Source organism: Pteropus vampyrus, unplaced genomic scaffold (assembly GCF_000151845.1).
Source record: "Pteropus vampyrus isolate Shadow unplaced genomic scaffold, Pvam_2.0 Scaffold436, whole genome shotgun sequence".
Taxonomy (NCBI): domain Eukaryota; kingdom Metazoa; phylum Chordata; class Mammalia; order Chiroptera; family Pteropodidae; genus Pteropus; species Pteropus vampyrus.
Genome location: NW_011889217.1, coordinates 1,554,399 through 1,565,755, shown reverse-complemented (window position 1 = coordinate 1,565,755; position 11,357 = coordinate 1,554,399). Strand labels below are relative to the sequence as shown.

The following is an 11,357-nucleotide window of genomic DNA, read 5'->3' as shown; positions in this document are numbered from 1 at the left end:
AACTAAATGGCTATCTGAGCAGTCAAGGGGCTCCAGTGACCAAGGAATGCCCAAGATTCAGGGTGGCCAAGCCTTAAAGAACACAATATGGTTATACAAATGAGCAAATGACTGTCATAGTACTGTCATTACAAAATTACACACACACACGCACACATGGCTGTATAAAAGTCAAGATAGTAAAAGAGCTGAGGAAGATTGGTTCAGCCAGATTCTGGGAAGAGGGGTCTTTATCAGGTTTTCTCATTTAAATTAGCCCTTGAATCCTTTTACAACAATTTGTGTGTGTGCGTGTGCGTGTGCGTGTGCGTGTGCGTGTGCGTGTGCGTGTGCGTGTGTGTGTGTGTGTGTGTGTGTTTAGGGTTACATAGGCATTAAAGGACCACAAATCCGCCATGTAGCCTCCAAAAAGGATAAGGCTAAAATTGCAGGTATAGCTGCAGAGCCAGTTTCAGGGCTTTTGCATTGAAGTGCCCCAGGCCTCAGATAGCTTGGCTTCTAAGGTCTCATAGTCACATCCCCAGAGAGTGCTCGATGAGGATGTGAAAATTTCCTAGGTTCTGTGTATTCACATGGAATCCAGAGGGAGCAGTCTGGCACAGCAGACCTGGATCCCAAAGCTTCAGGCCTCAGGGAAGAGCCAGGACAAGAATTTAGCCCCCAGTGAAGAGAGGGACAACTTGAGGAGACTTGAAATAGGAGAGCATCGAGTAGGGGATGCAGGGTTAGAGCTCTCGCTGCCCAGGCCAGGGTATTAGTAGACACCCTTGTGAACAAGAGCCCTTGGTTTCTACGCTGGAACAGGCTCCTTCTAAAATTATTTTGGGTAAAAGGATGAAGCATTGTTCCAGGAAAAAAGGCAAGGACAGGAAGGTCTCTATTAAAAGCCTAGTCAGTGTCAGCCTCTGTATGGAGCCCAGGACCAGGTGAAGACAGAACTGTCTTCATGGCACTGGGGACACTGAAATTCAGGAGGGCATGGACGTCATGAGCCTGATCCTGGAAAAGGTCAGGGCTCAGGCCCAGAGGAATATAAGCAGCAGGAGGAAGTCCAGGCTCAGGCAAAGCCCACAAATGAGCATTCTTGCAACTACAGGGCTCCTTCCTACCAATACCAAGGAAAGTGACAAGTGCATCATGCAGTCAGCACAGCACATGGGCCCTGAGGGCTAAAGTTGTCTCAGCAAGGACAGTTCCTCAGAGGCCAGGACAGACATCCTTGGAAAATTGTGAGATTTAAGGATCAGCAAGAATGTTCATGCCTCCCAGGAAGCCTGTGTCCCCAGCCAGGCCCCACCAGCATGGACCAAGGATTCCAGGTACTTCCAGGCTGTCTTCTTCACTGCCCCATCTGTTTGGGGATGTTTCTCTTCTAGTCAGCTGGAAAGTCTTCCATTTCTTCCTAGGAGGGAAATTTCTTTCAAAGGAAAATTGCAGTCTATGTAGAGAAAACCTCTTAGTTCTCATGCTAGCACATCCTTCAAAGAGGATAGACTCTGTTTCTCATAGCCAAGGATATTTATTCTTTCCAAATAGATTTGTTTTTTTAACAGGTGAGTGATATATTGTCTTTGCTATTTGTGGCATACGTTTTGGAAATCCCAGGAGTCTGCGCTTAGAGGAAGGAAGGAGTCAGCTTCACCTTATATTGAGGGCCTACTTGGACTTCTCAAAGGTCACCAGGGGCCTGCAGGAAGGTTGACAGTGGCACTGCACACTCACCCCCAACCCCAGGTTCATTGCTCTTGCTCAAAAGCCATATTTTTAAAATATTTTATTTTTTTTCATAATACTGTCATTACAAAAAAATACAAAAAAACTACTATAAAAACATTAAGGGGCTTGTCAAAGTGAGAGAACCTGAAGACCCCACCCCAAGACCTTGCTGAAGAAGTCCTCCCCTGGTTCCTTCACTATTTGACCTTTATACAACTGTGGAAGTGGGATAGGGTCACACAGGCATCAAAGGGCTGGAAACTCCCCATACAGCCTCCATGAAGGGTAAGAAATAAGTAGCTTCACATATCACAAAAAAGGGATTTAGAAGTTTGGGGGTGGCTAGGCCCTGAGTTCAGAGGTGTGGGGAGAAACCTGTGACCCTGAATCTCTTGCTGGGGAATAGCTGCTACCTGACCCCAAAGGCTTTTCCCTTCCTGATGAAGGCTGGGAGATGGACCCTGCCCTGCACTGCTTAGCTTTAGTACAATAGACCCCCTTCCGCTCCACCCTTACACACTCCTGAGAGCAACAGGGAGGACAGAACTTCCAGCTCTGTGGGGTCTGGGCAGGGGGGCTATCAGGGAGGCTGCTGATGGCCCTGTTCACCTCCTTGCCCCAAATGAAAAGTGTCTTGTGCTCAATGGCCCAGTTCATGGGTTACGGACCTTCCCTTCCAATCTCAACCCTGGAGAGGCACAGACAGCCCTAGGTGAGTGCTTTGTGTGTATGAATATGCATGTGATAACCTTAGACACTATGGACCTGGGGGTGGGGCTGGGGTAGGAAAGCAATGTCCTTTCTGTCCTCTTCTTCCCCCAACAGGAGGAAGCCAAAGGGAAGGGAGAGGAGAGGAATTAGCAAAGCTGAGAGGGGAAGGAGGGCATGCTATTTACAGGCATGGACAAGGAATCTCTATATCTTCAAGTAGCACTCAGGTCACTCTCCAGCCACTGGAGTGGGAACTGGATTCAAAGCTAATGACATGAAAATTGACCCCTAGCCTGGGCTAGTTCTCCCCACCTCCCTCCCAATCCCCCAAGGCAGCCCAGCTCTGAAAAGGGTCAGGGACAGGAACATTTTCCTGAAAATCAGTGGGGTGTTTTTTTTTGTTTTGTTTTTTTGCATTTTAGAAAAGGTTGCCAGTGTCCAGTAGACATCAGGCTGGGTGCACACTGGGTGGGGTGAGTGTGGGGGTATTGCTGTGGTAGACTCTGGGCTGGTTGGGGCAGAGCCTAGGAACAGGGTAGGTGCTGCTTAAGGATCTGTCGTGTCTGTGGTGTTAACCTGTCTGGGAAGCGAACTTTGAACTCGACAATGAGGTCTCCTCGCTGGGTGGGCACCTTGGGGAAGGGAAGGCCCTCCCCACGGAGTCTCTTCACGGTGCCTGGCTTGATGACATCATTGCAGGGCAAAGGGATCACTCGGCCATCAATGGTGGGAATGTTCACGGTGCAGCCACACAGCGCCTAGGGAAAATGAGGCAGAGATTGAGGAAAAGGTTGAGTACAGTGGTAAGAGAGGAAAAGATTGGAATGGGTAAAGAATGTTCCTATCATCCCCCTTCATCACACACCCAACCTGACCCAGGCCATACCTCCTTGAGGCTGATCAGGGCACTGTAGAGCACATTGGTACCATCTCGGCGGAAGTGTGCATGGGGCTTGTCTTTGAGCACAAAAACTATGTCAGCAGGGATGTTGTCAGGTGTGGCATCACCCTCTTTGGGGAAGGTGATCTTGGTGCCTTCCTTCCAGCCACGCTTGATGACAATGTGCAGGATCTTGTCCTCAGTGCGCACAGTTCGCCCGTCAGGGTTGAGGCGCCGCCTTGTGATCTTCATGCGCTTGGTGGAGCCATGGTAAATCTCCTCCAGGGACACCCGCAGCTCATGCACCACAGGTGGGTCCTGAACCTTACGCCGAGGGTATAGTGGTTCTGGGGCTCGCCTTGGACCCCTACTTAGCCCATTGAAGCCAAAGCGGCTGAAGGCACCAAATGGGTCCTCATCATCATCCACATCCATGTCATCTGGGTCAAAACCACTGAAGGGTCGAGTGGAGCGGCTGCTGGCAAAGAAGATATCGAAGGGGTTGGAGCCACCAAAGAAGGAGGCAAAGGTGGCATGGGGGTCCCCATGAAAGGTGTAGTGAAAGGAGCCACTGGAGCCACCTGATGAACCACCACCGGTCTTCAGGCCTGGAAAGAGAAGTTAGGGGCAGTGTGGCTGGTCCCCACCCCAGTCTCCTCCCTCTGCCCTCTAGCTCCCAGCTCATGGGCCCAGAGCAAGAACTCTTTAACTTCCATAGAGAGGGCTGGCCTAATAAAGTAAGAAAAGTCTCTGGCAAGATTAATTTTTACTCTTAATTATGTATTTACTGATAAAGCACATCTTGAGGTTCAAAGAGGCTGAGATACCCAATAGGTGGAAAAGCTAAGACTTGGAGAATGTGACTTCTAGTGCTGTAATCTCTTCCATGTACCCATGACCCAAAGATGTCTCACAAAGCTTTGAATGGCTGGGCTGGCTCCCAAATTTTTACAAGTTATACCTGGCTCCTAAATTTTGGTTTATCTCTAAAGACACACAAGCAAGAGGCAATAAGACAGGATTTGACCACGCAAGGGGCTAGTAAGTGACCTGTCTCAAATAAGGTGGGAATACAGTCTAGGAAGAAGCCCACTCTTAGTCTGCTTCTAACATGGTTTCTTCTTTCCCTGATTTCTGACCAAATGGGAAATTGGGAAGGCCCAAAAAAAGCAGGAAGGCTCATTAGCTTGGAGATGAGGGGCTATTTCTCTTGAAAAAGTTTTCAAATGCTTTGTTCTCAAATTCAGGACTCACAGTGTTGCACAACTCCAGGGGGTGCCCTTCACCCACTGGATAGTCATAGACTACAATGGGAATGGAGCTCCCTGGAGTTATATAACACAAAGCTCTACCCCTTATACTTAATGTCAGAGCAACCAAAATGCATGAATGAGCTGGCACATTGTGGGTGGTGACCCCAGCTGCTCTCTCTAAAGTCAGGTCCTGTCTAAGGGGCTCAGATTCCTGGAGGCAGCCTTAATGGGGGTTGGTAGTGGTGGTGATGGGGGTAGTAGGGGGTGTGGGAAGGAGTGGAACAGAGGGTTAACACTGAGAAATCATATTCTAGAATATGTAGATTCCGAGTGGGGCCCAGATTCGGGGAAGGGACTTCTCTTCGTGGCCTTTTATCTAGAATTTCAATTGGCTGTGGAAGCCTGAGCCTAAATTAGCCTCTTATTTCCTGAAACCACAAGGGCAGATTTGGATTTTATTAGAGAGGCCAAGTGGCAGGCAGTTCAGAGACTTCGGACAGCTGCCTCTTCGCCCCTCCCCTAAGACTCAGGATCTGTTCTTTCCTTCTGTTGAGGGTCTGATTATCAGGTGAGTTCAAGAAGCTTGGCAGAGCTCAGTAAGAGAGGGAGGTTGGACTGATGACAACAGGAAGAGGTAATTTCTCTGCAGGGATTCCTGCTGTACCACTACCACCCCCTTTTCAAGCTGGGAACAACTTGTCCCCAGCCAGGGCTAAGCACAGAGTCTATGTGCACAACTGTTCTGTCTGGTTGTTGGGAAGGAGGCAAGGCAGACAGAAATATAACCCACATTTCCAAGGCTGCTTTTCCCTCCCCAGGCCCTGGATATCTCCTTAAGGTTGTGCTGCATCCTCAGGAGCCCTCCTGGATGCAGATCTGCATTAGAGCCCTGTGTCTGGGCCTAGGGGCTGAGCGTTGCCTTTCACTTAGGCTTGGTCATGCTGGAGGGGTGAAGTTTCCAGGTGGTTCTCCCAGCTCCTACCTTCTTCCTAAACAAAGGTGAAGCCAAGTGGAGGAATGAGTGCAATTCCTAGACAGGTCACATGGTGGCATGGTGTCTGCATAGCTTCCCTCTTCCCCACCCCTACTGCTCCCATCCCTCTGTCCCAGAGAGAAAAATTTCTTAGCTGAGAGAATACTGGGGATTCCGGAAGATGGCCTGGTGAATTTGGGAGTTGGCAAGTCTAGTAGGTAAGCAGGGGAAAAATGGAAGAAATTAGTAGTATGGAGAACAAGAATAGGGGGCTGGGAGGACTAGGGTGCACAGAGGATAGGGGCACGGAACACAAAGCAAGAAGGTGAGGAAGAGAACATTCTTTTGAGTGCCTACTCTTTATCAAGTACAATACATACCTTTAGCCCATCTAATTTTGAGGCTAGAGTGGGGAGAGTGAGGACAATGTGCAAGAAAGGTGGATGCCTAGGGAGGAAGGACAATTCCTCCTGGTAAGGAGAGTCCTTGGCTCTGACTATGTCTCTTAATATAGCCTGACAGGTGCCTGTGGCTGGCGGGTGGCAGGCGGCCCTGAGGGGCAGGCCCAGAATTAGCAGCTACATCATGCCTGTGGGATGTGCGGGGAGGGGCCGCCCTCTCAGAGGCTTTATTTGGGCCTTTCCTGCCACCCTGTGCGTGGCCACTAGCTACCCCAGGGAGGGGGCAAGGTGCCAGCAGCAGTTCCTTTTCCACTCTTGGATCCTTGCCACTTCCTCAGGGAGGCAGACTCCACCTCTGTTCTGATGGCCTGAGGTGGGCAGGGAGGGGGCAGAAATCCGGGACAACCATTTCTCTCAGAGCTCCAGTGGTTAATTCCCAGGCTGCTTAAGGGCCAAATCTTTATGCTGATGAATGTAAATGCTCTGTCCTCAGAGAGCCACACACTCCCTTTCCCTAACCTTCCCCATCAGCCAATGAAGCAGCAGGGACTTCAGGCAGGACTAATAAGGCTGAGAGGGAACGGTAGGAGGGGGAAGGCCTCTAATTCTAGCTTTAAACCTCTCTAAGGCCTGAACTTAAGGAGGGAGAGGGGTAGAGAGAGGTGGGGAGAACTCTGGTAAGCCAAGGCTGGGTAGTGGGTGGTCTTTTTTCTCTTCTGGGTATCAGTGTTGGGAACACTTGCCTCCCTCACCCCCTCCTCAGCCTCCATTTCCCTGCTATGAGAACCAGGTCATCCAGGACCCCAAATAAGGACAAGGGTCCAGCATCAGGCTAGAGCACTGCCCTCTTACCTTCCTCACCATACTGGTCATACAGGCCCCGTTTCTTAGGGTCACTCAGCACATCATAGGCCTCTGCGATCTCCTTAAACTTCTCCTCAGCATTGGGTTCTTTGTTCTTGTCTGGGTGGTACTTCAAGGCCATCTTCCGATAGGCTTTCTTGATCTCATCCTCGTTGGCTCCCGATGGGATCCCAAGAATCTTGTAATAATCCTTTCCCATCACAGCCACTGGACCCGCACTGGTCTCCTTGTTTCTGAAAGAAATCCAGGGCCAATCCTTGATGTCACCGTTCCCTCTGTTCCAGCGCTGCTCCTGATGATCCTGCAATCTCTAAAAGTCACTGTGTGACTTTCAGCAGGTCATGCCTGTTCTGTGGGCCTCTGTCTCCCCATCAATAAAATGAAAAGTTTGGACTAGATGATCTCTTCCAGCTCTGACATTCTAGGATTCTGTGATTCTTTCCTCAGTTCCTGGGTTTTCCTAGCAGGAAGCTGGGGACTGTGGCCCACTTCTTGGGGCTAGGCTAAGGCCCAGGTCCTTGGGCCAGACTGAGGACCCCTGAAAGGCCCTGCTGAGTGAGGTGGCACCATGGACTGACAGACCTACACACAGAAGCTAGTGAAGATCAGTGTACTGGGTGAGGTCACCTGAGCATCGTGGGTTCCTACGCCATGCCTCAGGCATGGAGCCCGACTAAGGTCAGCTGCAGCAGTGGCCCAGGCCTGGGGACAGGCCCAAGTCTTCAGCCAGCTGCCCTAGCCAGCCAGGCTGAGTCAGGGTATGCGTGCCTGGAGTCCTCTCTGCCATTGGAGACCCCAGGCCCCCCTACCCCCATTCCCCAGACTATGCTAAGCTTCGTGTGTGACTCAGATCAGAGGATGACTCATAGTCTTTGGAAACTGCTCTTTCTAACTCCCTCATTAGTAAGGGGTGGGGGGGTGACACTGTCCTTCCCCTAACTAGGGCAGCAGTTCCTTTTACTCATTTCCCAATGTCTACACACAAAACTGTGTGTGAAGATATGTCTGTGCCATCTAAGCACCAGTGTTAGTGAGCAAAAGCATCCTAGGGATAGGGCCTTTTTAAACCTTAGTTGTTAGGAGACAATTGGGTACTAACTACCATTTCCTTAATACCTTTCCTATGAATCCATCCCTCTTACCTGCCCTGTGGTTTAGGATCTGGCCCAGTGCCAGGCCCACACTCTTCTGATAGGCCCTTCTAAGCTGGATGCAGGAGTATTTGTTATGTGAGGGAAAAACACAGGGTTCTAATTCTTCCACACTAATCTCCCTCCACCAACGTTTCTGTGGTGGATATGAAGGGAAGGGGACTTTCCTATAGCTAGAGCTATTTGAGGAAATGGCCAGAAGCCATTCTCCAGCCCTTCTGAGATATAGCCAACCCCTGCCAAAGCCCGGAGAACCAGAGTCTTTCTAGCAATGTCCTGGGCTGGCGGCCACAACTAAAGCCTGCTTTTTTGCCTCTGACTGCTTCAGCAAGGGGTACAGGGTTTCTTGGCAGGAGTGAGGGCTCTAACTGGTAAGAGGAGGCCTCAAGGCTCCAGGTAGGTAGAGACAACAGCCCTAGCTCCTGCCCCCACAGGGCCTATTGCAGGTGGCTGGGTTGATTCATGGTTCTAAGAGTCACCTCACTCTGACGAAGAGAAGGTTCCAAAAAGGCGGGTACACCCCCTTTCCCCCTACCAGCATGTCACGCCTGGTGGAGGAGGCTAGGGTTGGAGGAGGCAGAGAAGAAAGAGCATCTGGGGGAGGGCAGCCATTTTCGGAAGCAGCAGTAAAAGCTGTCTGAGAGGGAGCTGGGGGGTGGTCTGGATCTCTGCCTTGGCCCATACCTTTTTTCCCTTGGGACTGGGAAAGAACCCTAGCACACCCAAGAGGGTGCCCCTATAGCATCTCCTACGTAGAGGGCAAGTGGAACAACTTACCATTTCTCCCACCCTCCTCTTGATGTCCCTGCATTATTTCATCCAGCCAGCTTCCTTCCTGGCACCCACCTCCTAGCTGTTCTAGACCTATAATTCTTTTGCCTCCACAGACACAGGGCAAGCTCTTTCAGGAATTGCCTTTTTCCTCCTCCTTTCCTCCCTCCTCCCCCTACCCACAAGCCATGTGCTGGAATGACAAAGGAGCCCCATGGCATGGCACTGCCTTTGGTGGAGAAGAATGAAGAGGATGTTAATGTAGAGGCAGGAATGAAAAATGAGGAGAAATGGCAAAGAGGAGTGGTATAGGGAGGGGAGATTGTTGATATTAAAAATGAAGTACTAATGGAGGGGGATGAAAGATGACAAATGTAAATGACTGAGATGGGAAATGGATTATCAATGGGTCGAAAGAGAGATGTAGAGAGTTGAAATACTAGAGATATTTGTGGAAAATGGATGCCTGAAGTGTTTGGCATAGGAGATGTATGATAAGGGGTGTACTTCATTCAAATGTAGGGGTGAGGTAGAAAGGTGTTCTTATATGTAATGAGGATGAGATGAGGATGAGATGGAGGAAGAAGGTAGGCAATGGGGGGGGGGGGTGCGATGTGATATGGAGGATCTGACTTGGTATGAGTGCCATTCTCCGGAGGGACTTACCGAAACTTTACAAACCCATTCAGCGTCCACGCTCGAAGTTTTAAGGGCTCCAGCTGAATTTTAAACATCAAGCTGGCTAAGAAGTCTTCTCCCCAGAAGTGTGGGAAGCTCCGGAAAGCTCCTCGGGCCTGCAGTGGGGGTGCTGCTGGGGATGGGCAGGAGAGCACTGTGCGCTTAAACATGCCCAGCCCAGCCCCTCACCTCTGATTGCTCCACTGGAGCCTGCTTGGAGAACTGCAGCTCTGGAAGCCACCTCCTCAGGTTTTCAGGAGGCACTTGCCCAGCAAGGCCAGTCCGGTGCAGCAGGAGTTGGACCTGATCCCCAGGTGTGGAGAGTGAAGGGATGGGATCCAGCAGCCACCTGCTCTCAGGTGCAGTAATGTCTGGATGATTGTGAATGACTGTATGACAGTGTGACAGTAAGACTAGCAGTGCGAGCGTGTGCTGTGAGTGGCAGCGTGTGAACCTGTGACAGGTGTGATTGTCAGTGAGGGCCTGAGAGGCAGCGAGTTCCTCTTGCCTCTCTCTCCGGGGAGGACCCGACCCCAATTCCCAAGAACCTACTCAATGAAGTCACTGACGGGGAGTCTCCTCCCTCACAAATGAGCGGGGAGGGGCGGGGCAGAATAGGGCTCCGCCGGGACAAAAGGCGCGGCGAGGAGAGGATGGGGGTGGAGGGGGGGAAGGGGTGGGGGCTCCAGCGGGGGAGGGTGGTCGGTGATGTCACCGGTGCTGGCTGTCAGGGCCTGTTCAGAAACGCCTCCGCCCCGTGGTACCCAATCCGACCCCACCCGACTCGACTCTCCCCTGGCTCAGACGCTGGCTGCTCCCTGTAAAAGGGTCGCAGACAACTAGCACCTTGCAGAGCCCAAGTCCCCGCACCCCCATGGCAGAAGAGCCGATGGCCCCTCAGTGTCCCAACTCACTGACACCAGGACCCCTGGCTTCGCGACGCACTCACTCTCGGAACCCCCGGGTCCTAGCGTGGCGCCCTCACCGGTGAGGAGCTGCGGGCGCCTCCGCGGTCCGTCAGACAGCCAGTGCCCCCTCCCCCGGCTCCGGCTCCGCCGCCTCCACTCGGGACAGGAGTCGCCTGCCCGCCGGCCGCAGACAGCGGGCCCGGGGACCCGCCCCTACGGCTCCGCCTTTGCACCGCCCATTGCGCCGTCTACCCGTCACTCAACTCAGCCTCTGCTGTAATTGGACAGCCTTCAACGAGTGGCTCAGTAGTAGCCGCCCAATCTCCGCCCCTGTCACCCGGCCACACACGCACACATTCCTGGCAGTGATTGGTGTGGGTCTGATTGGTGCAGTCTGGGATCAGTCAACCACACCTCTTCGCTATATCGTCGTGTCATTGGTGAATAGGACAGGGGGCGGTAACTCCATGCGCCCTTTGATTTTATTGGTTGGTCTATGGTGCTCGGACCCGAGCCAGGAGGCGCGGGGGGCGGGGGGGGGGCGGTGCGCATATAGTAGTCCAATCTCCGGTTTGAGAAGGTGGGACGTACCGGCCACCACTCGAATCCCGGGAGAACCTTCTGGAACCCGTGCAACGTCAAAGGGAGTCTTAAAGGAAAACTGCGCCCACCAGTTGATGACTCTGGGAATTCTCTCCTTATATCACTTAGGAGGGTAGGCGAGAGAATAGTGCACTCTGGGAGATGTAGTCTCTGGACCAGAGTCAAAAGGTCACCTCTTAACCTGTTTTCCATCAAACCCTGAACTGACCTCGACCTTACCTGATTTAGCTTTACCTTACCTTGACCCAGAGTTGACCTGACGTGACCTAACTGAAGTTCAAAACAGACCCCGTTAGATATGCAGTTTAAGTGCCCTTCCGCTCTCTCTTTTGTAACCTGGTAGTTCTCATGTTTGGCACCTCCATGGGTCTTTGAGTCTCCTTTTCATTCTCTATATAGTCCCTACATCCCAGCTTCTTCATGAGCAGCCCCTTCTCAGCAACTCCCA

General features: G+C 51.7%; 1 protein-coding gene across 7 annotated transcripts; it reads right to left on the bottom strand.

The window, feature by feature from the left end:
* Positions 1 to 1,755: 1,755 nt before the first annotated feature.
* DNAJB5 (DnaJ heat shock protein family (Hsp40) member B5) lies at positions 1,756 to 10,574 on the bottom strand. 7 transcript variants are annotated; one of them, XM_023524050.1, is made up of 5 exons: positions 10,384 to 10,574; positions 9,387 to 9,701; positions 6,787 to 7,031; positions 3,314 to 3,915; positions 1,756 to 3,185 (listed from the first exon to the last, which is right to left on the bottom strand). In XM_023524050.1, the coding sequence occupies exons 2-5, from the start codon at positions 9,566 to 9,568 to the stop codon at positions 2,952 to 2,954; spliced, it is 1,263 nt and encodes a 420-aa protein (XP_023379818.1). In that variant the 5' UTR covers positions 9,569 to 9,701; positions 10,384 to 10,574; the 3' UTR covers positions 1,756 to 2,951. The 7 variants fall into 7 exon arrangements, with proteins under 7 accessions (XP_023379818.1, XP_023379824.1, XP_023379819.1 ...); XM_023524056.1 differs by having other exon boundaries at positions 9,588 to 9,701; XM_023524051.1 differs by having other exon boundaries at positions 9,387 to 9,528; positions 10,348 to 10,514.
* Positions 10,575 to 11,357: the final 783 nt, after the last annotated feature.